This window comes from Phyllostomus hastatus, unplaced genomic scaffold (genome assembly GCF_019186645.2).
Source record: "Phyllostomus hastatus isolate PE091 unplaced genomic scaffold, TTU_PhHast_1.1 phas_contig_150, whole genome shotgun sequence".
NCBI lineage: Eukaryota > Metazoa > Chordata > Mammalia > Chiroptera > Phyllostomidae > Phyllostomus > Phyllostomus hastatus.
The window spans coordinates 204,301-229,546 of NW_025333611.1; the positions used below are offsets into that span (position 1 = coordinate 204,301).

The following is a 25,246-nucleotide window of genomic DNA, read 5'->3' on the forward strand; positions in this document are numbered from 1 at the left end:
TCTGCTCCGGCCAGCTGGTGCCCACACCGTTGGTGGGAGAGGCCTTCTTTCAAAACAGGGACAGCTGGACACCCGAGGGAGAGAGAACGGCATCACCCCCGCGTCGCGCCCCAGCGTGAGAGCCGGAACTTTATACCAGAGCCTCAGGAAAGGGTCTGGTCGGCGCCGTTCAGCGCCGGGTCGCCTGCCCTGCAGTCGTCCCCTGCACGGGGTTCTGGCCTCTCTGGCCTCCTGCGGCCTGACCCCACGGGTCAGGCCCCTCGCAGAGGAGGGAAGGGGGACCCTGGCCCCGTGGACACTCAGGGTCTGCCCTCCCCGAGGCCGGAGTAGCCCTGAGGCCAGCCCAGCGTTGCCGCTCGCGTGAGCACAGCTGAGGTTCCGGAGAAGAGCAGGGGGCGGTGGTGCCGCCGGGCTGTGATGGGGGGCAGTGTGGAGAGCCCCGCCGGGGCCAGAAAACTGTGGGGAAGGGCCTCTGAGGTCAGGCCGAGGTCACGGGCGCCCGCGACAGGCAGACCCAGGCTGAGGAGCTGCAGACGGCAGCCCAGGTGCAGCCGCTCCCGGGGGCACAGGTCCGGGCAAGTCCGCCGCCGCCTCTTTCTGTCCGGAAGCGCAGCTGCGGCAGGGCCCGGAGCCCCTCCCTCCCCGGGAGCTCAAGGAAACCTCGGCCGACGATGGAGGCTTCGGGTGCGGGGCTTTGTTCTCCAGGGGACACCTGCCCGGCCGCTCCCCACGAGGGCCCTGACCGGGGACAGGAAAGACCCCGGAGCCGCTGACCAGGCCAGGGTCCCTGCGCCTGTCCCCAGCAGCCCCCGCAGAGGCCCACCCTCACACACTAGGGCAGGAGCCCGTGGTCCCGCAGATCCACGCCCAGCTGCCACGGGATGACACCCAGCCAGGCCCACGCACGGCCTGGGAGACCAGCAGCGCACGGGGCGGTGTGGCAGAGCCCAGCCTCCCCGCCCCGGGCCCCCCACCGCCCCCTTCCCCCCAGCTGTGTGCTCCTGTCAGGTGGGCCAGAGGTCTGACCAGGTGTTCTTGAGGGCCTGGAGCCCCCCAGGGAAAGGGGGGTGCTCACAGCCTGAGCCCCATGGAGGGGTGCTGGGCAGGCAGGGTCACGGCCCCTCAGTGGAGCCCCCAGGCCCGGAGCCGGCCATGTGTCCCCAGCCTGGAGGCTGCTGGGGGGAACTTGCAGGGCAGAGGTGTTTCTGTCTGTCTGCCCCGCACACCAGGGCCGCAAAGGGCCTCCTGGGCAGTGCAGGGCCAGGTGGCAGAAAGGACCTTGGGGGCCAGAAGGGGCGCTGCCACGCGCCTGTCTGGTGCGTGGCGGGGGGGGGGGTGTCCTCCCAGGAATGCTGCCTGCTGACCCACAGGCCGGGGGCTGGACGGTGAATACTCCACATTTTTTGGCAGCTCTAGGGCCTGGCTGGAAACAGCCACAGTTTTATTCTGCAGCAACCGCAGGCTTTGCGTCCCAGGCCCCTCAGGGAGTGGGGGCGGATTCCAGCCCAGGCTGCCAGTGGCAGTGGGGAATGTGGGGTGACATGTGGGGTGGCAAGCCAGGTCCTGCTTACTGCCACCACCTCGGAGGCCAGGCCGGGTCCTGGGCCCCAGCCCAGTGCCTCTGTCAGCACAGCAGGACCACTCGCAGGTCCCGGCCCCCAGGACCCAGGCTCTTAGCAGAACTTCCTGCTGCCCCCTCAGAGACCCCTCTCAGGGACCCGAGGAGCCTCAGCCCCAGCCCTGCCTCCCAGGGCCCAGGAGGCCCAGACCTCCGAGGGGGTGGGGAGGCAGCCTGGCCCACCCCTCAGCTCAGCCGGGCAGTGTGGCGGGGGGGGGCGGAGAGTGATGGAGGAGGGGTCCCCCACTGCCCTCCGAGCCAGAGAAGCTGCTCGAGGTGGGCAAACGGCTGGGCGTGAGGCCGGCGGCCCCGGGGTCCGGCTTCAGCCCGCGGCCCACGCTCCTGTCTGAGGGGCGGCCCCGTCCTCACCCCACGTGTCGCAGGGGTGCGGTGGGCGGGGGCCCGAGACACCTTCCCAGCACCGCTGCCAGCGCCGGCGACGGTTTCTGAGAGCAGAGAAAAGGCTCACCCGCCAAGGTCACACGGCAAGGTCATCCAAGGTCATGTGAGATACCCAAGGTCCCATGGACAGATGCCCAAGGCTACAGCGCTGGGTGGTCCAGGGCAGGGCGGAGCCACGCCCGCAGCCGCCTGGGCTGCCCCAGCTGTGGGGCTGGAGGGCTGGCTCTGCTCTCCAGCTGGGGGCCCTCCAGGACAACGCCCCCCCCAGGCTCCACCTGCACCCCCGTGGGCAGGGCCCCCCCACCTGGGATCACGAGGCTGGCAGGAGGTCAGGCCTCCAGCTGGCAGGGCCCACCCCACTTCCCGGCTCCACTCTCAGGGCAGCTGTGGGGCCAGCTGTGGGGCAGGGGGCTGTGGGCAACAGCATGCAGGTGGGGCGGCCACCGTGCAGGGCCTGGGCACGTCCAGGGAGGTGGGGGCAGGGCCCACGGCATCCCGCCCGGCCGCTGTGCCCCCCTGGCAGGGCCCTGCCTGGCCCCTTCCCCTTCACTGCTCCTTTCCAGCCAAGCTCTTGGTCGCTGCAGAACAGAACAAGCTGTGGGGGCACCGAACCGCTGGGATTGGTGATGCGTCGTCACTGAGTGGGTGCAGACCCGCCCGGCCAGGGGTACCTCCCAGCTGGCCAGCTCCTCCCCGGGGACACCAAGGCCGTGCGGGACCGAAGGACCACGTGGCTGCATCCGCCTCCCAGGGACTCAGTGTCCCCCGTCACTGCTCCTCTGCTCAGGGCCCCTCTGTGAGCGTCACGGGCCTGCCACAGGCACAGCTGCCTGTCTCCAGAATGAGGTCGGAGGGACCGGGGCCAAGCGCACCCAGAGGCCGTCTGAGCCCGGCCTGGGCCGGTGGCGGCAGGGTGAGACACGCAGCACCTGGTGGCCAGGCAGGACAGCCGCCTCCCAGACCGGACACCGAGGCCTGGACAGATGGGGAGAGGCCCACACCACAGGGCGCCCCCATCACCTGGAGCCCAGACCTCCCACCTGAGGCAAGGAGGGGTGTGGCCAGGTGGCCACAGGTGTCCAGGCAGGTGTGCGGGTGGACAGGTTGCCACCCCCAGCTTCCCCGATGCGGAGCCCAGAACGGTGGAAACGAGGACATGCTGGGGCAGCTGGGACACGTCTGCACGAGGAGGCAGACGACCCTGAGACCCCAGCAGGGCCCCCCCCCTTCTGCACTCAGCACGGCCGACCCTCACTCTGCCCCGAGATGAGGCCCGGCCTCACCCAGGTGCGGCCCCGGGCGGTGGCCCAGGGGGAGACCAGGGATGCAAGCGAAGTGTGCGGGCCACGCAGGGCGTCCCGCAGGAGGCCAGCTGGCAGCCCCGGTCCCCACGGTCACCGGCCGCCCCAGCAACGCCGTGGCGCCCCGACTCCCCTGGCGGCTCTCTCTTCCCCAGGGGCACGCATGGCCTTCCTGGCTCGTCACTTCGACGGGCAGGCCACTCGCCCAGCGGCGTTCCCCACGGAAACGGACCCCCGAGCGGCATTCCCGGTGCGTCCCGGAAGCCAACCCCCAGCGACAGGGGCAGACGCGCCAGGCACAGTCTGGCGAACGGCAGCCTGAGGCGAACGGCAAAGGCCTGGGGTGCGGCCACCCTGCCCACCCCTCCCTCCCCCAAGCTCCCGAGGTGCTGGACGGAGAACCACACCAGGCGTGAGCCACAGGGATTCGTCGAAACCTCTGCCGACTCGGAGGCCGACTCTGTGACGTCTTCACAGCCCCACGGGCCGTGTGGCCGAGGGCGGGACAGAGAGGTCGACCTGCTTCTGGATTAACACCCCCCCCCATCCACGTGGCTGCCTGGCAGGGTGCACGGCCTCTGTCTCTGCACGGCTACACCCAACGGCCAGGCGGCCAGTACGAGTCCCATCGGGTGCAAGTCCCACAGGCCCCGGTGGACGGGCCAGCCGGGGCGCACCGCCGGCCCGGGAGGCTGCCACCTCCGAGACCCCCCAGCAGCCCCAGCGGCCGCGCCGAGGGCCACGGCCGGGGCAGAGCTGAGACTCAGTGACGCGACTGGAAAAACGCGACCCCAAAACGTGTTTCTCGTGGACGGGTTGTGCTGGTGGCTCCTTTTCCCTTTTGGTTCCAAAAAAAAAAGGAAGAAAAAACATAGCAGGCTCTCAGGTATATAAAACTGGTAATATTAGATAAAAATACAAACTTCACCTTTACAAAACAAAAAACAACACACACACATTTGTCGAGTACACGTTAACGCGTAACATCTTACCAAAAATAAAGAATTTGGGTCGCGTCCGCACGCCGCCGCCGCAGCACGAGCCACCCCACAGCCGCGCCGCAGCCCCGCCGGGAGCTCCAGGGACAGGAGACGGGATGGCCTCTGATTGGGTCACGCACAGTCCTCTCGAAACGGCTTCGATGCAAGAGCAGACTCAGGTGGGGCCGGGGGGAAGCACGGAAAGCCGGAAACATTTAGGAAATGATGCATAGGTGGGTATACCATGTTTATTTTAATACATCTCATTCATTCGCATCCTGCGGGGGGGATCCCGTCTCACTGCCTGACTGCCACAGCAGCCTGGTGCCATCGGCGTCGATGTCATCCGAGAGATAATTTAAAAAAAAAAAAAAAAAAAAGCTAGGCGAAGAGTAAAAAGGAAAGCTTAATAATCACTTTATGGTGTAAAAAAAAAACCCACTTAAGGCTCTCGGGAAGGCTCCGACAGACCGACACGCGACAGCAGGAGGTGTGGTTTCTGAAGTCCCGGGGCGTGTCCGAGACCCTCGGGCCCCCGCACGCCCCGCGGGGCCGGGCACCGGTCAGTCGTCTTCCAGAAAGCGCGGGCTGGTCCGTGTCCTCGGCGAGAGCACCTGTGACCGCCCCGGGCAGAAGTCCATCCGCTGCGGCGTCCGTCGCTCCCACCCACGGGCACGCCTCCGTCCCCGCCATCGACCGTCCGGGTCGTTTCGTGAGCCGGTCCCGCTGGCCGTGGCCTGTGGTTCTGCGCGCGTGCACGCTCCTCGACAAGGAAGCGTCTCGCGGTCCCACGAGTGCTACAATACTTGCTTTGATGTCACACTGAACAAACGTACACTGTCTCTTTGTTCTCCCGAGTGTGCGTGGAGACAGTTTTCACGGAGGAGAACAAAGACCGCGCGCTGGCGATGAGCACCGTGCATCGCAGGTCAGGAGTGTGACGCCGCGTACGTCCGCGCCCCGGGCAAGGGCTGCCGGCTCGTCCTCACCTCACATCTGCGGGGGGAGGGGGCAGAGAGACAGGCGCTGAGGGTGGGTGCGCGCACACCACACGCGCGTGCACACGCACACACACCCCCCGTGTCCGTCCCAGGAGCTGGGGTCTCGTTCAGCGTCTCACACCCCACGGGGCGCGTCGCCACGCCTCTGCCGTCCGGACCGGGGCCGGGGCTCCGAGGCCTCAGGACGGGACAGGACCACGGAGCAAGCCGGGCCTCCCTCCTCCTTCCAGCCTCGGACTCGGTGCACAGCCTGCAGACCTGGCAGCCATGCTGGGCCACGAGACAAACCCGAGGATGCACACAGCTGGCCGGGGCTCTCTGTGACCAGGCAGATGGACACTGAGCCCCGAGCTGAGAGACCCGCCCTCTGTCGCCCACCTGCTGGCCATTCGGACACTGGTGCCACCCACATGCCCAGGGCCAGCCCGCCGGCAGGGAACAGACACTGCAGCCTCTCCCTTCGGGGTCTCTGCCGTCAGGCAGCCAGTGCAGGCCGGAGTCCACGTGCATGGACGGCACCCCCGCACCGCACCCTCGGGCCACCCACGTGGGCCCTCCGGCCCCAGAGACGCCCCACAAGTGCACCCAACCCCAGGCCTCCGGAGCTCCGGGCCCAGCCGCGCCCTGCCGTCACGCTGCCAGCCGAGGCCCGGCTCTCCCCGACACCTGTCTCCGAGAGTTCTCGCCACTGTTTGTTTTGGATGCCGCAGGCTCCCGCGTGCCCAGAGGCACGAACAGCTTCTCCAGAGCCAGACGGGCCAAGCCCAAGGACCCAGAGAGGCCTGTAGCTGCCTCCTGCACGCTGCTGGGGCTGCCCAGGGCCCTCTCTCTCCGGGGAAACACAGCGTGGCTCTCCGGCAGACTGGGCTCCCCAGGCCCCCACGCAGCTGCGGGGCGGCCGAGCGGTCAGGGCGGAAGTCACTGGGCGGGCTTCTCCGAGAGGGTTGTTTCGCCCGTCTTCCCCCCTCACTCTTCCTTCTAGCCTGAGTGTGGGCGTGATTTCTGGAGGGTGAGCACACACTCCAGGCCATGAGGCACCTCCGCAGACAGACAGCACCAGCCCTGAGCACAGGAGTCCCTGACACCCCGGGCGGCCACACTCGCTGCGGTCTGTCTGTCTGTGAGTCACGAACTTCACCTGAGTCACTGGCTCTGGGTGCTCACCGAGCATTTCTGTACGGGATCTGCTCAGCCTCTGATATCCCTAAACCGAAATCTCTACAGGCCTCAGTATTTTCATCTGTCAAAGGGGGTGGGCGACCTGCTCCAGCCGACCCCACTGCTGCCCAGGACACCCCAGTCACTCCACTCACGGGACGCCCCTTTCCCCCTCAATCAACAAGAAGACCAAAGCCAGAGCAGGGCCTCTGGGGCAGGAGGGCCGCGGACCAGGCTTCTGCGCGGCGGGGTGCAGAGGAGTCGGGGGCGGGAGCGGGGACCCACAGCCCAGCCAGACAGCAGAAGCCCGCAGAGCAATCAAGGCCAATCACGGCCGCATCCTCGCCGGGTCATTCGCCCTGTGATCGGTCACAGCGCCCCCACCCCCCACGCAGGACGCGGCCGCCCAGAGACCGCTCCTACCTGGTTGGCTGGTTAGGTGGGTTTTAACCTCTTTCTTTTCCGCTTTTTACCTGACTCCCTGCGCCTTCCTGTTAACAGAAGGGCAGGGAGGGTGAGCGGGCCTAAGGCAGGGCTGGCAGGTGGGCACCGAGCAGCACACCTGAGCTGCTTGTCTGTCTCGCTGCAAGAGAACTAACTCCATTAGCACTGGCAGGGGCACCTCCTGGTCCCCGCGGGCTGGCCCTGGTGCCGGCACTGCTTCAGGGCAGTCGGTCCGCAGGGGGAGGCCGGACGCCTGCTGGCCAGTGGCCAGTGGTCCAGCACCCGCCTTCCCACCGTGGTGGGGGCTGGGGGGTTGAAGCGCAGGCTGCCGCCCTCCTCACCGCAGCCGGAACCGCCCCTGCCAGAGCTGCACAGCCCGGCCCACTGCCCCACCGCCATCCTTGGTGGCAGGACTCGCCCCAGCAGGTCCGCGGGGCGTGCCGGCCGGTCAGCAAGCAGCCGACTGGCCCGAGGGCAGCAGCCCCAGACCCCGCTGCCCACTGCACCCACGTCCCCACGGCCCCAGAGCCAGGCCGTGGCGAGGAAGGACCCTCGGGGGAGGGTCCAGCCGAGGGAGGACCCTCGGGGGCTGCCGACCTGTCTCCTCCTCTCGGTAGTCCGGGTTCGGGCCGGTCGGCATGCACGTGCACTCCAGGTGCTCCTCCAGCCGCACCTGGACTTCTTTCAACTTTGGCTTCTTCCTGACGTACTCCACCTTGGCCACCTGCCCGAGACAACAGACGCGGCCGTGAGTGCCAGGCCCCAGCGGGCCAGCAGGGAGCCAACCCCGACCTCCTCCCAGTGGGAGGCCCGAGTGTGGGGTGCAGAACGGGCTTCTGAAGCCAGTGCGCTCCGGCCCCATTTTACCTGAAAGTCACCCCCACCTTTGTGCAGGAGTCCTAAAGAATGTGCTCCAAGGTGGGAGCCCTTGGAGGTGGGAGGAGGCGGGCGGGAGGCAGGAGGGAAGGTGTTTGGTTCTGTCTAGGGGCCTCTGGGGCGTCGGGCATCGCTGTCCAGGCGTACTTGCTTATTCCAGGGACAGGGCCGCAACTCGGGCATCACCTCTCTCCTGCCCGTGGGACCCAGAAACAGGCTCCTGCCCACAATGAGCCCCCAGACTCCGCCAGGCGCTGGGCCAGGCTACCCCACGGCCTCGGCCCCAGGCGCGAGGGCTTCTTGCGGCCGCTGGGCCTCAGGTCTCCCCGCACGTGGAGGAAATGTGGGCAGAGACCCGGGGCTACCCCAGGGCCCGGTCAGCTGGTGCCTCTCCGGTCGGGGCAGCTCCACCAGCGCCTGTCGGCAGCCTCACTGGCTGCAAACTCTCGGCACAGAACCACACGGCAGGCCTCCCCCACTGGGGGTGCTTCAGGAAGAAATGGCCCCGGGGCCCAAGCTCAGGGGCAGCTAGGAGCCCGATCCCCACAACCCCAAGGGGCCGGCCTGCTTGTCCTGAGAAACACCTCCCCGTGGGCGTGCACACGTGGTCACATGCACATGCCCGGTCACAGGACCTCGGCCTCACACGGGTGCACGCACACGGCTCCACAGACTTAAAGTGCCGCCCGTGCGCACTCGAGGGTGCCCGGCCCCCGGGCCCCCGCCCTATTTGTGGACAAGGAAACCTGCAACAGGCATCAGGGGCCAACTATCCCAGCCACTCCCTGCCGCCCCCGGGGTCCCGTCCACGAGGGCCCACACCCACAGAGCCAGGTGCACGGCAGACGCATCCAGGGCCGGGCTACCCCACGGGGGCCCAGGGACCAGCCCTCAGGGTGCCCACTCCATCCCCTCACTGCTCACCTGGGGAAACCGAGGTGGAAACGGGGCAGAGGCCACAGGTTTCACCCCGATCATGAGAAGACGGGGGTTTCTGCCCAAGCTGGCAGGGGGCCCAGGACAAAAGACCCCGACCCGGGACACTTGGGGAGAGAGGAAGAGGACGGGACCTTCCCCAGGGTCCTGCAGAGGCCAGGCATCCAGAAGCCAGAGGAGATGGCTCAGCCCTGCACGCAGCGACCAGGGGTCCAGCCCACGGGCCAGCTGGGCCACTCAGCCACGTCAACTGACGGTCCATCCACCCTCCGTGCCGAGGCTGCCGGGACCCGGCTCACAGAGACCCCGGACTCCCGGGCAGAGGGAGGCCCCTTCCCCCCGCAACGTGAGGGGCGGGTGGTCCAGAAGCACCTCCTTGCCCGGTCCCCTCGGTCCCCTTGGCACATTGCACACAGAGCTGGCCGCCCAGGCCGGGAAGCCCCTCCCCCTTCAAATGGCCCCCTTTTATCACAGAAAAACCAGCAGATTTACGATGCACCTGCTTCCGGGTCTGCGAGGGCTGCAGCACGTCCCCCGCCCTTGTCTAGGCGGGAAGCGGCTGCACTGCCACCCCGAGAACACGCTATGGGCACGAACCGCTCAGAAGTGTCCTCCCCACTCAGCCAGGCCCACGGAGTGGGACCCCGTTCCCGAAGCCTCTGCCTCCAGACCCACACAGCAGCCCAAGTGGGGTCCCCATGTCCCTCCCCCCAACTTTCCGTGTCTGGGCTGCACCTCATAAAACAGGCACCCCGACTCCCCACTACTGAGGGTGCCTGTGTCGTCAACCATAGGCACGTCACCCAAGAGCCCAGAGGTGACATCACCCTCTCCAGAGAGGGACACCGGGCGCAGGAGGCCTGAGCCCCAGCCGCCTGCCGAGGTGCCAGGACTCGAGTGCGCCCACTTCACAGACGAGGACACCGAGGCAGCTGACAAGGCTGCTTCGTTCGCTGGGCGGAGGCTGGTCCTGGAAACAGCAGGGGCCCTGAGCTCGCCCGGAGCCAGGGACCTCCTAAGCCGGGGAAGTCCGTCCCCTGGGGGTCGCGCGGGGCCCACTGCTCCAGACTCAGCATTTCCTGGGCGTCCCCCCAACCCGGCCAGCAGCCCCCACCACTGAAGCCCACCCCAGGGCTGGGCAGACGACCTCCCCTGGTTTAGCAGACGGAGTGGGGAGCCCTCCTGCCCCCACCCGGTGAGAGGCCAACAAGACCCCAAGAACAGTGACCCCAGGCTCCTGGGCCTGAGGCCCGATGAGCAGGGTCCCTGGAGGCCACGCCCAACGTCCCACGGCCAACGTGTTGGCCCCCCGACCGCTGGACTCTCCCCACGTAAGCACAGGGCACCCCCGAGGCTGAGGAGGGGGCTGGAGGCCCTTACTTGAGACCCTCAGCCCAGGGCGTTCTCCCTCGCAGGCCCTTCACTGGGCCCCATACAGCCGTGGGAGATGCCCCCTAACTCCACCCACAGGCTGCAGACGTCAGTCCCGGGCCCCGGGGGGGAGCCATGGGCCTGCCCCCCAGAAGTCCAGCAGAGCAGAGCCGGGTCCTGGCTTCCGGAGACCTGGGACAGCCCCAGCTCACCCATGGACGGGCCTCTCTCACACCCACAGGCAGCCCGCACACAAACAGAAGCCCGAGCCGCAGATTCCGCGGCTCCTCACACAGGAGACGGCGCTTACAGCGGCTCCTTCACCCTGGCCCCACGGCAGGCCGCCGGCATGGGGCCAGTGGGCCTGAGCTGCTGGGGACGCCACTGGAGCCATGGCCACCACCACCCTAAGCCCAACCCCTGGGCCCGGGAGACAGGCCAAGAGGCTGGCAGTCTGGCCGTCGGCCCGGGGAGGCCAGTAGGTGAGCGGACAGCAAGCCCGGCTCAGAAACGCTGACCCCAGGACCCCAGCCCGCCTCTGGGGGCAGCCGCACACGGCTATGCAGGGGACCTGCCTCCAGATGCTCCCACCAAGCTGCCGTGGGGGAAGAGGGGCTGGTGCCAGGGCGGGTGAGCCCGCCCTAGGCCCCACACCCACGACTTCAGGGAAATGTGGAGATGGGGCAGGGTCGCCAATGGCCCCAGCACACCCAGGCACCAGGCCTGGGGGCTGCTGGGCAGAGCCTCGGCCGAGTGAATGCTGGACAGTTCGCCCTCTTGGGCCTCGACAGGGGGACCACGCCCAGCCTGCATTTGCCTCCTTGTCTAAGAAGCCTTTGTGAATGGAAAGGCCAGACAACCCAGAACACCAGAGAGCTGCTGTCCACGGCCAGGACTTCCACCTGCCCAGCACCCAGCACCCACCCAGGCGCTCGCGCCTGCTCTGCCTCAACCCCAGAGGGAGCGGGAGCGGCCGGCCTCCTGGCCAGGCCGGCTGGCCCCCACAATGGGCCTCCTGTTCCCACTGACCTTTCATCCTCTCTCTGTCAGAACCCCGGGGTAGGGGCCGGATGTTGTCCTGGCAGCCCTCTGGCGGGTGGGCAGGCAAGAGGAGGAAGGGGCCAAGCCCAGGCAAGGTGGGGTGCGGGCGTGGACCCAGGCCATCTGGGCTCCAGATGCAGCAGGGAGCTCCTCTGCCCCCCTGGGACTGACCGTGACCCCGTCTGGGCAGATGAAGGCCTTCCCCACCAGGGGAAGCCCTGGCCCAGCTCCGCCCCCTGCCCAGAGCCTACGGGACCCGCACCCCGGGTGGAGGTGCACCCTTCCTGGATGTGGAAGGGGCCTGCCCTCCCACTGCACAGCTAGGACCACGCCATCCACCTGCTCAGAGCGACCGGCAGACAGAGGCAGGCCACACCCCATCTAGGGCCAGGCACCCCTGGTCCTCCCAGCACGAGAAGCAAGAGTGGGAACAGGGCGTGTCCCTGGAGGCTGGAGCCCACTTCATCCCAGCACCCCCATACCTCCAAGCCTCCACCGCAGAGGCCCTAGGACCGACAAGTGGGCCCATGTCATCTGCAGCACCCACCGGCCAGTGCCCCGGAGAAAAAGACCTACTGTACCCAGATTCCTGGGGCAAATAAGCCCCCCAACTACCCCAGGTGAGGACAACAAGGCCCCGAGGGGACGGAGCTGGCCACAGAGTGGAGACCGGGAAGGCAGGGCCAGTTTGGGAAGCCCAGGGCTTGCCCCTCAGTGTCCCCTTTTAACAACGGGAGAGTGGTGGGGGCTGGCTACCCCAGTGCCGGGACAGGGGGGCCTGCCGCTGGTGTCTGCAGGCCTGAGGCAGGCCGCCCCGGAGGGGGGCCAGGCCCCCAACCAGCACCTCACGTGTCCGTCGTGCCCAGACCCTGGGGCGATGGGCCGCGGAATGTGCTCACTCAGCTCCCAGACACGGCAGGGACCACACCCCAAGGTCCAGTCCCAGTCACGGGTCTGAAGGGCCTTCTTGCGTGACTGTGGCCCGGCGGCCACGTGGTGCTCCACTGAGAAAATCTTCCTCCCTGCACCTCCCGCGGCGGCCAGGGCAGACCTCGAGGGGCGGGGCTGCTGGCGGCACCAAGCAAGGGTGACGACAATGTGTAGCCGAGGAAGGAGCTCGAATGTCCCCAGGGTGACATCTGCAACCGCCCCCCCACCCCGGCAGACGGCTCCACGGCCAGTGAGGCTCTGAGGGGGGCAGGGAGGAACACGTACTGACCCACACCCCAGGGTCCTAGCCCACCCAGGACCTAGAAGGGGAGCCGCTGGCCCCAAAGCCTCAGCCTCACTTCCGAGAGGCCAGGAGACACCCCAGGGCCTCGCTCCAGCCCTGACCCTCTGCAAAGGGCTGGTCGGGGACTGACGTCCAGGCACAGAAGCCCTCCCTGCCCAAAGGGAAGGCCCTTCCCCAGGCTCCCCATGGAGCTTCACAGCCCCCACACCCTGCCGCTGTGCTTCAGACCCATTTCACAGATGAGGTGAGTGAGGCAGAGCGGGGCCGGGGGAGGGGCCCAGACTGCGACAGGATCTTCCAGCCACTGGGCCAAAAGCCAGCCCCAGTCTGGCCGCTTAGAACGATCCAAAGAAGCAGAATGTTCCCCGAGGACTCTGGTGGGGAGAGCAAGGGACTCCTGTGTTACTTCCTGTGTCGCCCCCACCCCACCCAGTGCTGCCCTGGAGGTCACCGATGGCCTGAGGAAGAGGAGGAGGCCTCAGGCTCCAGGTGGGCACAAGTGGTGAGCCGGGAGGGCAGTGGGCCCCAGCCACCAATCCACCCTGAAATAAGGGGCGGGGCCCGGGGAAGGACCCTCCCGGAGAAACCCTCCGCCACGCACCCGTGCCAAAGAAAGGGGATCGCCTGCAGTGCGCCCAGGGGCACCGCCTTCCTGCCTCTGGCGCTCTAGGGAGAAGCTCCGGGGGCAATGCGGGCTGAAGGGACCCCGACCCCACCTGCCGAGCACCACCGCCGCCACCGAGATGCCTGTGAGAACAGTGTCTTTCAACGCTGTGTGGGGTGGCGAGGAACCCCACACGCGCCCCGCCCCGCCCCCGCGTTCGCCCCGCCCCCAGCCGCACACCCCGCCCACGGTCGGCAGCCGCCACGCCCACAGCCTCAGCGCTCACCCCGCCCACATCCCCCGCGAGCCCCACCCCTCCCTAGCCCTGCCCGGGGAGCGGGCTCACCTTGACGCTGCGGTGGTGCACACGGGACGGCTGACACTTGACGCTGCTGGTGTTGCAGCAGCCGGTACAGCGTTTCACCTCCACGCACGGGGGCCAGATCAGAAAGTTGGCAGAGGTGGGGTCCACCTGGCTACGAGGTATCTCATAAATGACCGTCCTGGTCTTGCAGACAGCAGGGACAGCTTCCTCTGCAGAGAGAAGAGCCTTAGTGAGTGTGGAGGCCACGCCTACCCCCTGCTTTCCCCAGTGCGACCGACCGGGTGTCAGGCAGCCCCAGGCCCCTCCCACCCCCCCGCCCCAGGATGCCACCAAGGTGTCCCAGGAAGAGCAGGAGCTCATGACCCAGGACGGGGACTGCAGGGGAAGGACGCGGCCAGGCAAGGGGACCACGTGACACTGGGGCCAACAGAAGGGAGGCCCCATGCACCCCTGGAGGGTAGGGAGAGCGCAGCTGGGGACAGACAGAGACAGGCTGACTGGCAGGTGGGGCCGGCAGAGGTGTGGGTGAGCAGGGAAACTGAGGCCAAGAGCCTGGACAGCAGGGCAAACAGAGAGGACCCAACCCTGCACGGGCTGTGTCCCCCGGCCCAGGCCCACCCCAGGCAGGGACAGGCCCACACGGGATCAGGTCGCCGGCTCCAGGGCCTACGCCCAGGGGGACCTGGCCATCGCTCCACGGTGACCGCAGCAGGGGAGCGGCCACAGGGCTCTGGGGGGAGGGGCTCACAGCGGACAAGCCACGCCCAGACACCCCACCCCCGAGGCCTGAGACCTGCTCCTGAAAGGCGGCCTTGTGACCACGGTGAGGCCACCCACAGGCTGCCAGGGCCCCTCCAAGGAGGAAGTGGCTCGTCTCTGCTGGGATCCTCAGCACAGGTCAAGGCGTCCGGCCAGAAGCCCTCACCTCCTTACGGACACCGGGGCGGGATCGACAGGGAAGTCCACCCCGGACCCCGGGGCACAGCCTCCAGGCCCAGCTGGGCACCAGGTATCCGGCTGCCTGGGGACTGGCCGACCAGGACGCCCTGCTGCTCTGAACGCCCCCAGGGGGCCCGGCCAGCAGGCTCTAGGACCTCCACCGAAGCTGCTGCCCCAGCAACGCTCAGGGGCCCCGGGACCCCAGAGCCAGAGCTGGGAGGACCCTCCCCTGGGCATGGAGGGCCCACCACTGCCCACATGCTCACCCCCAGTTGCTCTTACGCCGAGGCCCGAAGTGAGGCCCCAGCCTCCGCACACCAGAGGAGCTGGAGACACAGCTAAAGGGCCAGACACTCGGCCTTCGTCCCAGTGCCAGGGAGGGGGTCGGCTGGCGCGGCCCATCCGGTCCATGCGGGGGCAGAACACCCTCCCAAGAGCCCCAGGAGACCCAGCGGAGACACTGCACCCCCAGGAACAAGCTGCCAAACTGAGAGGTCTGGATGCTGGTGGCCGGGCTGTCCCACCGAGGGAGGGGGCTGCCCTGCTGCACCCTGCCCAGCACCCGCCAGGGAGAGGCCCCTATTGTGTCAAGGCTGCTCCCTCTCCCAACAGAGCAGCACAGGACTTGCGGAGGGTTGGCCCTGGGGCAGCACCTGCCCTGCCAGACTGGCTGAAGGAGTGACCAGTACAGACACAGGGTAGGTCGGCAGGGGAGGACACACACAGCTGCCCGCCGGCCCATCTTCTCAGAGGAAACTAAAGCCACCTGCCCGGGGTCACGGTCGGGGCTTGCAGGCAGCACCACAGGAAGCGAGGGCTGGATGGGCCGCATTCCCAACTGGGCCCCCAGGAGCAAGAAGGCGCAGAGCCCCCCGAGAGCCCCACCAGCTGGCAGACCTGGGCGGCTCCGCCAGAGCGACAAGCACCAACATCCCCAAACCCCTCTGAGGTGGAGCCCTGGGAGCTCAGTCCGATGGGGAGGGGGCTTGGGGCGGGGCCTCTGTGAGCAGCCCGCCGGGCTCTGCAGGGCTGCACCCGGCCGCGGCTCGCAGCCAGGAGCACCCAGCACTCCACAGGCGAGCTGGAAACGAAAACACCGCGTCTCCCAGCGGGGCCTCCTGGAGAGCAGGCCCCAACAAGACAGGCACTTAAGGAATTTATGACGGCTCCCTCTCCAGGGGCTCTCGCAGGGCCGGGCCGGCTGGGGCAAGGAGACACCCCTGTGGGAGGGAGGGGCCCCTGAGCGGGCCGGGCCTTTGTCTGCAGGAGGGAGAAAAGGCTGCCTGAGGCCCCGCGGCAGCCAGCCCCCAGCTCACCGATGCTTCTCTTCCTCCGAACAGGCGCGGGTCGCCTCTCGGGTGCGTGCTTGGCGGCGTGGCCCCCGTGGGCTCTCAGGCTGCTGTCCAGAGCATCCTCGGCCCCTAAAGGTACAAAGAAACCATGACCAGCTGGCCCCCAGGGCCCGCCGCCTGCCTGCAGCTCCACCCCACCCTCACTCCCCAAGGCAGAGGGGTCCCCTGGGAGACCCTCCATTCCCACGTGGGGAGTTTCCAGATGTGCAGAGGGGCAAAAGACTTCCCTCCCAGCTGCCAAAAACATCCCGATCTCTACAAGGCCGACACGAACGACCCCAAAGTGTTTCGTCCACATTGCCTCACTGCACCCGGCAGCAAAGCCAAGCCAGCAAAGCCAGCAAAGCCGTGGGCTGCGCAGGGGCTGCGGGGTCTCCCCCAGGGTGCCTCCCCCAAGGAAGCCGAGGCCAGGGCTGAACCAGGTGGGGAGTCCAAGGCCGGCCCTCCCAGAACCGAGAACCAACAGGGCCGAACTGAGGCCCCGCGCGGCTGTGCGGCTGCACCTCCCTCTGCCCCTCACTAAACCGAGCGGAGGGGGCGTCCGGACCTTCGAGGCCAGCCCGCCGGACGCCAGCCCGCCGGACGCCAGCCCAGCAGCCCCACCAGTCCACACGGAGGGCGGCACCTCGAGAACACAAGGGGGAAGCGAGGTGTCCCACTGGGGGTGAGCAAGGACGGGCCTCAGGACTGAGTCGGAAGTCCTGGTGGCCGACGGACAGAGAGAAAGGCCTTGGCCACCACGCATCTCACGGCCGTGATCGCAGAGCAGGCAGGCTACCGGGAGAGGGGCCCGGCTGGCCAGAGACGCCCCACACTCACAGCCCCGGCCTGCCCCCCAGGGACCCCCAGGCCTCTCAAAGGAACGAGAGGAAAGGTGGGTGGGAGGAGCACGCAGCCTGCCACACCCGCTCCTGGATAAAGGGGGTCACCTGGCCTCCCCACCCGTGTCCCCAGGCCCCGCTGCGAGGTCCTTTCCCACTCCCCCGCTTCCCCCAGGCCTCCGCAGGAGAGGACCCAGGGCAGAGGGCCCCTGAGAAGACAGAGCTCCAGCAGCTACGCCAAGACCCCCATCTGCCGCCTCTTCCCACACCGGGGGTGACCGGGCCCCGCCCCACCGGCCCCCGGGAAATGCCCGCGGGCTCTAGAGGAAAACCACAGACGGCAAAGGCCACGCCGTTTCAGAAGCCGGAGCGGAGCCCAACTTTTCCCTCAACATGACTCAATGTTCCGCTGCCACTGTGTTCTCGAGGCCCAAAATAAGATCAGAACAGAGCTACTCATGCAGTGAGAACGTCCCATCCACCAACTGTCACAAGAAGCACTTTTCACGAGAAGGCGACATTCATGAGTCACGTCCTGGTCCGGGCCATCTTGCTGCCGCCACGCCAAAGGGCGGCTGCTCAGACCTCTAAGGGGAAACCCAGAGACCGGACTCCCCCCCCGGTGTCGCCCCCCCGGCCCCCGGCCCCCGGGTACGCCGAGTCCGAGGAAACCGAGGCCAAGGCCCACGAGGGGGGGCGCGAGCTGGGGCGGGCCGTGTGTCCAGCTCGGCCGCGCTCCCGCCCGGCCTCCTCCCGCCCTGCAAACAGAGACGATAATGGGACTCCCAGTCCGTCCACGGCTGGAACGTGAACCGGCTCTGGAGACCAGACAGCAGAAACAGCTTCTGGTCAAACAAGCCCACCCTCTGCCCCCGGTCGACACGGATGGTCAGCACACCGGCCAGCCTGTGCCGGCCGGAAGCAGCCCCCCTCACGCTGGCCGGCGGCACGTCCAGGAGACCGGCCAGTACCCCCACGGCGGCTCTGGGGACAGCTGGCCGAGTGGCTTCGCTGTGCCGCCTCCGCAGAGGTCCACGTGACTGCCTGCCGGCCAGAGGTCCTGCTGCCAGCAGTCCTGGTGAGCGTCCACGGCTCGCGAAGGGATATTTATGGGGCATCTGTGCATCGGTTACTCAATGACCCGCAGGCCCCGAGCCAGACATCTGGGTGGACCAAGCCCCCGCGGCCAGCGGCCGCCGCGAGGAAGGGCTTGCTCTCCTCTCGCTGGACGAACAGGCCCCGACTCCACGGCCCGTGGAAAGCCACGCCCCTTTCACCCCGGCACACACTCCCCTGCGGCGGGAACCCAGCCACACCGCAGGGTCTGTGAGCTCGCGAGCCGTTTCTCACCGAGGAGGATACGGGGATGCGGTCCAGGACCCCTCCTGCCAACCACGAAGCCCCGCCCACACGAGGGGATGCCACTGTTTGAAAAGCCTCTTTCCTGCTTCCTGGGCTTTGGCCTCCCGCTGGGGTCCACCTGCAGGGGCCCCCCCTGGACTTACAAAGGCAACAGTGGGTTGCTCAGCACCCAGCCCATCCTCACTGAGCCCGGACAGACCGGCCTGCACACACCAGGGCCTGGGGGGGGCAGTCCAGGGTCTGGAGGGCAGCTGGATACCCCACAGCTGCCACTGCCTTCCCCGCCAACCCGCTGGGTTGAACTCCCCGCCTGGGGCGGGAACAGGGGCTGGGGGAGGGCCTCCCCGAGGCAAGCTCTGGAGGCAACAGGTGCAACTCCCTCGCTCAGGCCAGAGACCGGGCCTCCTCTGGTGTTCAGCTTCCACGTCTGCGAGTCTGCAAAGGCGGAGGGGGCCGCGGCAAATACCTCGGTGTGTCTGTGTCACAAAGCACCCCCTGGGGGCACGCTGGTGAGCCAGGGAGGCCCTCCCCGGCTCTCCCAAGCACCCGGCCCCAGCACCTCTGACAGGCAGACTCGGCAGGTGACCTGCGCTCCCGCTCCCTGGGGCGGGAGGGAGGCGAGCTCCGGGGGGGGCTGTTTACGAGGGGCAATTTGAAACCAGCTGAGAAGCGGCTGGCGTGACCCCTCACCTCCCAAGGAGGCCCTGGGCCCAGAAGCCCCGGGCCAGGAGTACCAACCGTCCCTGCAGCTCCTCCCTGAGGGAGCTCCAACGCTGCGGACCCGACGGTGGGGGCTGGGGGGGGCGGGCCTGCAGAGACCAGAATAAGAATGGTCCCAGCAGAGAGCCGATGGCCCATTTCCCGCTGGCTCCCAGAGCCTTCCTGCGGGGGGGGGGGGGCGTGCGCGCTCTTCACAGGCCTCACTACTGTGGGCCCGTCCCTGGGGGGCTGTCTCCCCTCACCCCCAAATCCACAGGGACCTGCAGGATGCAAGCCAGCGCCCTCCTGGCTCCCCCAACAAACCCCCCTCCCCAGGGCTGCACATCAAGGGGTTAGATGGAAACCCCGCCCCACTCCCATCTCCCAGTGAAACCCGACCCTGCCCGATAAGGATCAGCCAGAGGATTTCCTGGGTCAAGAAACCACAGACGCGGCGGCCACGGCCTCCTTGGAAGGTGGTCTTGCAAGGAATGAAAACAGCGCTGGCCTCCCCCCCACCACAATCAGGTACGAACTCCCACGTGGCCAGGCCTTGTGATTTCCCTTAATCGCCCCACCCCCACGCCTTGGGCAGGGTAGTTTGCAGTGAGAAATCTCTGGGCTGCCGGTCCCGCCCCGCCACCTTCCAGGGACAAGTTCATTTTGGGGCCTCTTTGCACCGGTCAATAGTAACGTTTCTGACAGGGGTGTTTCCCGGTCAACGCCGACATCCGAGTTCCCACGCTACACACACGTGGGTCAGAGTTCACGTGCTCCTCCTGGAAGGGGCTCTCTCCGGTCCACACCCAGCAAAGCCACCCGACACCCAGCGTGCCGCCCTGGGCCCCCACGACCTCTGCCCACTCGGTGCCGACGACCTCTGTGGCAGGCACTCCAGGGCTTCCACACTCTGCTTCACAAATAAACTTGTGTGAAGTGGCTGGGCTCCAGGGGCTGAGGGCGAGCCCCGAAATAGTCCCCACACAGCAGATGCGTCCAAGGCGCGCCTTGCAATCGGCGGGTGAAAACTGGGAAGAGCGCGCCTCCAGCAACCAGAAAGGAGCGAGTTCCCGCGGATGCAGAGGCGCTGACAGGGAGGGGGGCGCACAACCCGCGCCCCTCCCGCGAGCCCGCCCACCTCCCCGGCTCTGCGCCCAGGGCCTGGCACCGCCCCCGCCCCTCCCCCGGCCGGAGGGCAGGCCTCGGGCGGGCGCACCTGGCCGGGGCACCGGCGCCCTCTATGCGGCTGAACTTTCTGTGACATGCGAGGCATATTCCTTAAACGCAAAAACAATCTCGGGGCTAGCAAGCAGCCCTGGCCGCCGCGGAGAGAGAAAGTGGTGATTGGAAGAGAAACTCCTGACTCATCCGCCTGGGCTTTTATGGCCCGGGATTGGATTCTGACCTTTCGGTGCGCTCCAGCGCGAGCCCGGCCCCAGCGCAGGAGGGGCGCGGAGCGCACTCCCCGCCCGGCCCGCGCCCGGCCCGCGCCCACCCCGTGCGCGCGAGGGAAGGGGCGCGATTTACCTACGGAGTCTATCTCCAGGAGTCGCTGGAGGTCCCGGATGCTGTGGATCTGACTGTGCGCCAGTCTCTCAATTACCTCGCGGGGGATCTCGGCTTCCTGCAAGCAGAACCACACGGTCAGCGCCCACGACCCCGGCCGCGCCGGCTCGCGCCTCCCTCCCCCCTCCAAAGTGCGAGTCCCCCGCCAGAGGTGACCCGCAGCAGCGGTTTAGGCACCCAGCACGCCAGGCTCCCCCAACCCCAACCCCCGCCCCCGCCCGGGCTACGGAGCCAGAGGCTGGGAGTGAGGTGGAGCGAGACCCCAAATCGTGCCCCCATCCATGTCTGCTCTTTGCGAGAAAAAAGAAGTCCGCCCCACCTTTAAATCTTCCGACAAAAGGCCCCCACCCCAGCCCCGCAGCCTCGGGTGTCCGCTACTGGGGGCGGCGAAGGGCCCGGGGAGTTTCTGATTTAATAGTGAAATCAACATGCAGAAAGACCAAGTTGAAATGCGTCACGGATCGGCGGCGAAAGTCACGGCAGCCCTAACACTTTAATCTAGCCAGGGGCTTGAATTCCACACCCCGGGATCCCGGGCGAGCCTGCGGGGAGAGGGTCTCTCCGCCTCACAAACAGGCGCGCGCGCGCACACACTCACACCCACAGGCGCCCCACCCCGCTCCGGCCCAGCCGCGGCCCTAGCGCCGAAGGGACGCCCCGAACCCAGCCAGCGGCTGCAGGGAATGCGAGGGTTAAATGTCTACCTTTCGCGGCTCCCGGGTCCCTGCCCAAGCAACCCCCTCCACTCGGCCTCCCCCCAGTCCCTCTCGATTTTTAAAGGCAGTCGGAGGTCGCTTAGGGGTCTCCGGCCCTAAGTTCCCAAGACGGGGAGTGTAGAAAGCCATTCATCACTACGAGCTCCCGGGGATTCGGGATTTGAGATGGGGGGCGAGGGGGAGGGGACGGGGCGGCGGAAGGGCCCGGGCGCCTGCCCGGCCCGGCTCGCCTCGCTCAGCCACCTGTAAGCAGGCCCCAGGCGGGCGGGACTGCGCCGGCCCAGCAGCCCAGCCGGGTTTGGGGACTGGGTTCCCAAAGCTGCGGCTCCGCGCTGCCCACCCCGGCTGCCAGGGGCCCCTACCTGTTTATCTGCCGCTCTTCCCCTCCCCGGGCTCCACCGGCTCACACACACACCCCCTTCCGCGCTCCCCGCCCCCGGTACTGCATTGCCGACCGCGCCCGGGTTCACTCCCCGGAGAGAGCCCGCGCCCCCCGAAGTTTCTCCCCACTCGTCCACCCCGCCACCACTCCGTCCCTGCTCGGCAGAGCGACGCAACACGCTGGAAACTCACCAGACACACTTGGGCATGGCAGAAAATAGAACCCAGTTGGGAAAATTTAAAAACCGGCCATCCTCACAGAAATCAAAACGCGTTCTGCAGAGCCTGAGCCCTGGGCGCCCCGGCCCTCGCGGGGCCTCCGGGGGCCGCAGGGGGCGTGCGCCCGGGCAGCCGGAGAGGGGACAGGGCGCGGGGATGGCACCCACCTCGGCGAGGGCATGGGCGAGGTATCCGCAGCCGAGAAGCAGCAGGCAAGCCCAGGTCCTCATCGCGTCCCGAGGCGCTGGCGGCTCGGCGAGGAGGCGAGGCCGCGGGGCGGGCACTCCAGCCGGGCTCCTGTGCTGGCGAAATTCAGTACCATCCCTCAGGGAGCGCGGCCCGGAGGAGGGTGGCGCGGAGAGCAGCGAGCCGGTGGAGCGCGCCCGGCGCGAGCAACGAGTGCAGAGAGGCAGGCAGCGCCAACCAGGAGGAGGAGCAGGGAGTGCGCGCCCGCCGCACCCGTCGCGCCGGGAGCCTCCTGGGCCGCCGGGTAGGGGGTGGGGACGGAAGGGGAGGAGGGCGGGGGCTGGGCCTCTTCCTTGGTGGGTTCCTGGTGCGGGCTGCCGCCGCGCTCGCTCCCAGGCGCAGGCTTTAGGAGCGACCTGGCCGGTAATTCAGCACGTTTGCGGGCGTCAGCCCCGAGAGAGAGCCGGGAGCGAGGCTGGAGCCGCCGCCGCACCACCACCACCACCAACCATCACCTGTCTGGACGCCCGGCCAGGCCCTGGCCTCGGGCTCGCGCTCTCCCTGCAGGCTGCGAGCGGCCCTGCGCGCCCACCGCCGGCCCCGCGCTCGCCTCCGGCCTTTTCTCGCAGCTGCCGCCGCCGCCGCCAGGCCGGGCACGGCGCGGCCCAGCACGGCGCGGCCCGGCGGCCTGCGTGCGCCCTCCGCGGCGCGCCCTCGCTCCGCCCTCCGCCGGCCAGAGCCAGGCAGCACCCGCGGCCGCGCCGACTGGCAGCCGCCGCCGCCCGTAGCCTCGCCACGCGGGCCTGCAGGCGGGCACAGGACCGGGCCGGCGCCGCCGCGCCGCCGGCAGGGGAACAGGCGCGGGCAGGCCCAGCTCGCCGGAGTTGTACGGGCTCCTCGGGACGCGCGTGTGGAGCTGGCCGGCGGCGGGGAGGGGGTTATAGCGCCGCCGCCGTGCCCCTCCCCCGCCCCCTCCCTATCGCCTCCCCCGGATTCCGGGCCCGGGACCCGCACCTCGGAAGCGCGCGGGGGCCGCACGGGCCGGGCAGGGCCCGGCCGCTGCCGCGAGCACACACACGCGATCACGCGGGCAGTGAAATCCATCCACGCCTCACGCCCGGTTCCGAGCACAGCCGCCCAGCCGGGGCTCCGCGCGCCCCTCCCTCGAGCTTGCCCACCCTCCCGTGCCAGCCAGCTGCAGTCCTGCGGCACCGGACGGGCAGGGGAGGGGCCGCCGCAGAAGCCGACTCGCCTCTCGGGCCCCAGCGGCAGCAGAGGGCAGCGCCCAGAGCTGCGACGCCAAAAAGGGCAAAAGCAGGCCGGCCCCCCCGCCCCCCCGCCCCCCCGCCCCCCCGCCGCGGCTCTCGGGCCTCTTTCGGCGGTCGGGATCCAGGGCCCCAGCCTCCCCCCCTCTCCATAAAAGGAGGGGGAGTGAGGCTCTGGTGAGTGGTGGGGCGGGCCGAGCGGCGCTTCTGGGGCACTCACCTGGCGGCTGCCACGCGCCCCCGCCCACGGCACGATGCCTGGGGCGCCTGGACGAGGAACCTCCACCGCACATTCCGAGATAGGAGAGCGCCCGGGGCCGTAGGGGGCCGCCTCCCCGCCCTGGGGGCCTTTGTCCCCCGAGTGCTCACTCCTTCGGGAAAGGACCGGTTTCGGCCTGAGCCGGTTCCTCGATGGGGTGGTAGGGAACGAAAAGAAAGGAGCCGCTGGCGAGGAGCCCCGGGAGTGAGAGCCTCGGGCTCCGGGATCCGCGGGGCGCTCAGAGCGCCATCTCCCGCCAAGGCGCGACACAGAGCGCGAGGCGGAGGCAGGACCAGAGGCCAGCTGGAGGCCTGCACGTGTCTGGACGGCTCCCCGACACGGAAGGGCGGGTACACCGGGTCCGGGTGGATTCCGCCCGCCCACACCAGGTGTGACAAGACCCCAGTGTCGGGCCCTGTGGCTCTCCGGTGTTCACCCCTTGAGTGGGTGGACGAGTTCCCGGGACCAGAGCTGCAGTAGTGATGGGAGAAGCGACCCCAGAGCTAGAAGGCCAAGGCCACTGGAGGCTAGAAATGTACCCCACTGCCCCGCCACGGTAGGCTGGGGTGGAAAGTCAGGCCCCCCAGTCCTCCAACCCAGACGCACCCACCAGACAAAGGCAGTGGAGGCGCCGGGCCCCACCTGCCCTCTTTCATCCTGGGTGAGCGCCCTTGGCATTTCAAAGGCAGGGTCGGCAGGGGCTTCAGGGCGCCTGCCTGCCCCCCGGGTCGCTGGGGGCGGGGAGCTCCTGCGCTTCCCAGAAAACCTCAGGCTGCAGGCCCCGGCACAGCCCTCCACCCGCTGCCGTCTCCCGCAGCGGCAGCGACCCTGAAGGCCCTTGGGGGTCAGGAGGGAGGACTGGGGAAAACTCGGGAACGTTTAGGAGCCCGTGAAAGCCGCTCCTTGAGTGTCCCGGTGGGACCCTCTGTTGCTTCGGAGAGGGACCCCTGGAAGCTGCTGGAAGGCTGCCAGGCACACACAGCCAGGACTGCGGCCGGAGCCGGCAGGAGCTGCGGCCTGCCCCTGGGAGCGTGGCCACGCCGTCTGGCCGGGCGTCGGGTTCCTCGCGGGCAGAGGGGCCCCGGGGGCCTTTCTCTGGGGGTGAAGGATGCGGCTCCCTGGCCTGTGTGGGGACAGGAGGAGCAGCCGCCGTGTTTCAGACGTCCCTCCAGCCTCTGCACAGATGCCCCGGCTCCTGGGGGTCCCCGCTGCCTTTGAGTGGTCCGGCACTCCAGGGGCGCCCAGTTCGAGTGTGAGGCGGCGGCGAGGTCTGGGGACACAGAAGGGGTGCCGGGAGCAGGGGCTGAGCCTGGTGCACCCCGCCCCCGCCCCGCACTGGAGAGCTGCGGGGCGAGCGCCGACCTCCCTCCCTCTAATCGCGGGCCGCTATTAAAAATAAAACCACGCCGCGTCGTCATAGCGACCACGACAACAGCGACTGCGCGAGGGTGGCAAAAACTTCTGCAGCCGCGCGACAGCCGCCCTGGGGGGACTCGGGGCGCCAGGGCGGGTTGTAGCACCGAGGCCGCCCTGCGGTGGGACGGGGACCCCCGACGCAGCCCACCCCGCCCCGTCCTCGGAAGAAACTGGCAGAGGCTGTGTTCACGAGAACGGGAAATGGAGACCATTGAACTAACTGGACCGAGAGGTCACCTACTTGGGTGAGAACCAACCACTCCCGCGGGGCTGCTCTCCGGACCCCGAGCCTCCTCAACGCCCCGCCCACTCGGGCTCCAGCGCCCTCACTTCGGCCCCTGGAGGCGGGGCTGCGGGAGTCGGCGGCTGCGGGGCGCTCGGCCCAGAGGGGCCCTTCCCCGCCGCCTGGGGCCTGGCCCTTGGGGGCACCGCACCTGCCCAGCCCTCCGGCCGTTCCCGGCCGCTCAGGCGTGGTCACGTGCTGCCTCCTGCCCGGAATCCAGCTTCCCTTCCAGCGCTATTAGGTTCACACGGATCGCTGCAAACATTTGATAATGAGGCTAAATATACTGCAGGCCCAGGAGGCTCTGGCACTGTTGCAGGCCCTGTGGGCGGGGGGCCGGGCAGGGCCTAGGGCCCCTGGGTCTCCGCCAGCAGGAAACCCCTGGCCACAGGCAGGCGTCAGGGGAGGCCAGATGGAGGGCCCCTGGCGGCAGGAGGGGCCTCGGGGGGCATCTCCAGGATGGGGAGACGCTGGCTGGTGGGAGGTGGAGG

The 25,246-nt window shown here is 68.5% G+C and overlaps 1 protein-coding gene across 7 annotated transcripts; it reads right to left on the bottom strand.

Annotated features, from left to right (window-relative positions):
• Positions 1 to 4,203: 4,203 nt before the first annotated feature.
• Positions 4,204 to 23,314, bottom strand: PDGFA (platelet derived growth factor subunit A). Of its 7 annotated transcripts, none has more exons than XM_045826708.1 (8): positions 23,018 to 23,314; positions 21,514 to 21,648; positions 19,992 to 20,088; positions 15,547 to 15,651; positions 13,313 to 13,500; positions 7,502 to 7,628; positions 6,884 to 6,951; positions 4,204 to 5,297 (listed from the first exon to the last, which is right to left on the bottom strand). In XM_045826708.1, the coding sequence occupies exons 2-7, from the start codon at positions 21,574 to 21,576 to the stop codon at positions 6,896 to 6,898; spliced, it is 636 nt and encodes a 211-aa protein (XP_045682664.1). In that variant the 5' UTR covers positions 21,577 to 21,648; positions 23,018 to 23,314; the 3' UTR covers positions 4,204 to 5,297; positions 6,884 to 6,895. The 7 variants fall into 7 exon arrangements, with proteins under 7 accessions (XP_045682664.1, XP_045682663.1, XP_045682651.1 ...); XM_045826707.1 differs by having other exon boundaries at positions 21,514 to 21,643; positions 23,018 to 23,147; XM_045826695.1 differs by lacking the exon at positions 23,018 to 23,314 and adding an exon at positions 22,547 to 22,791 and having other exon boundaries at positions 21,514 to 21,643.
• Positions 23,315 to 25,246: the final 1,932 nt, after the last annotated feature.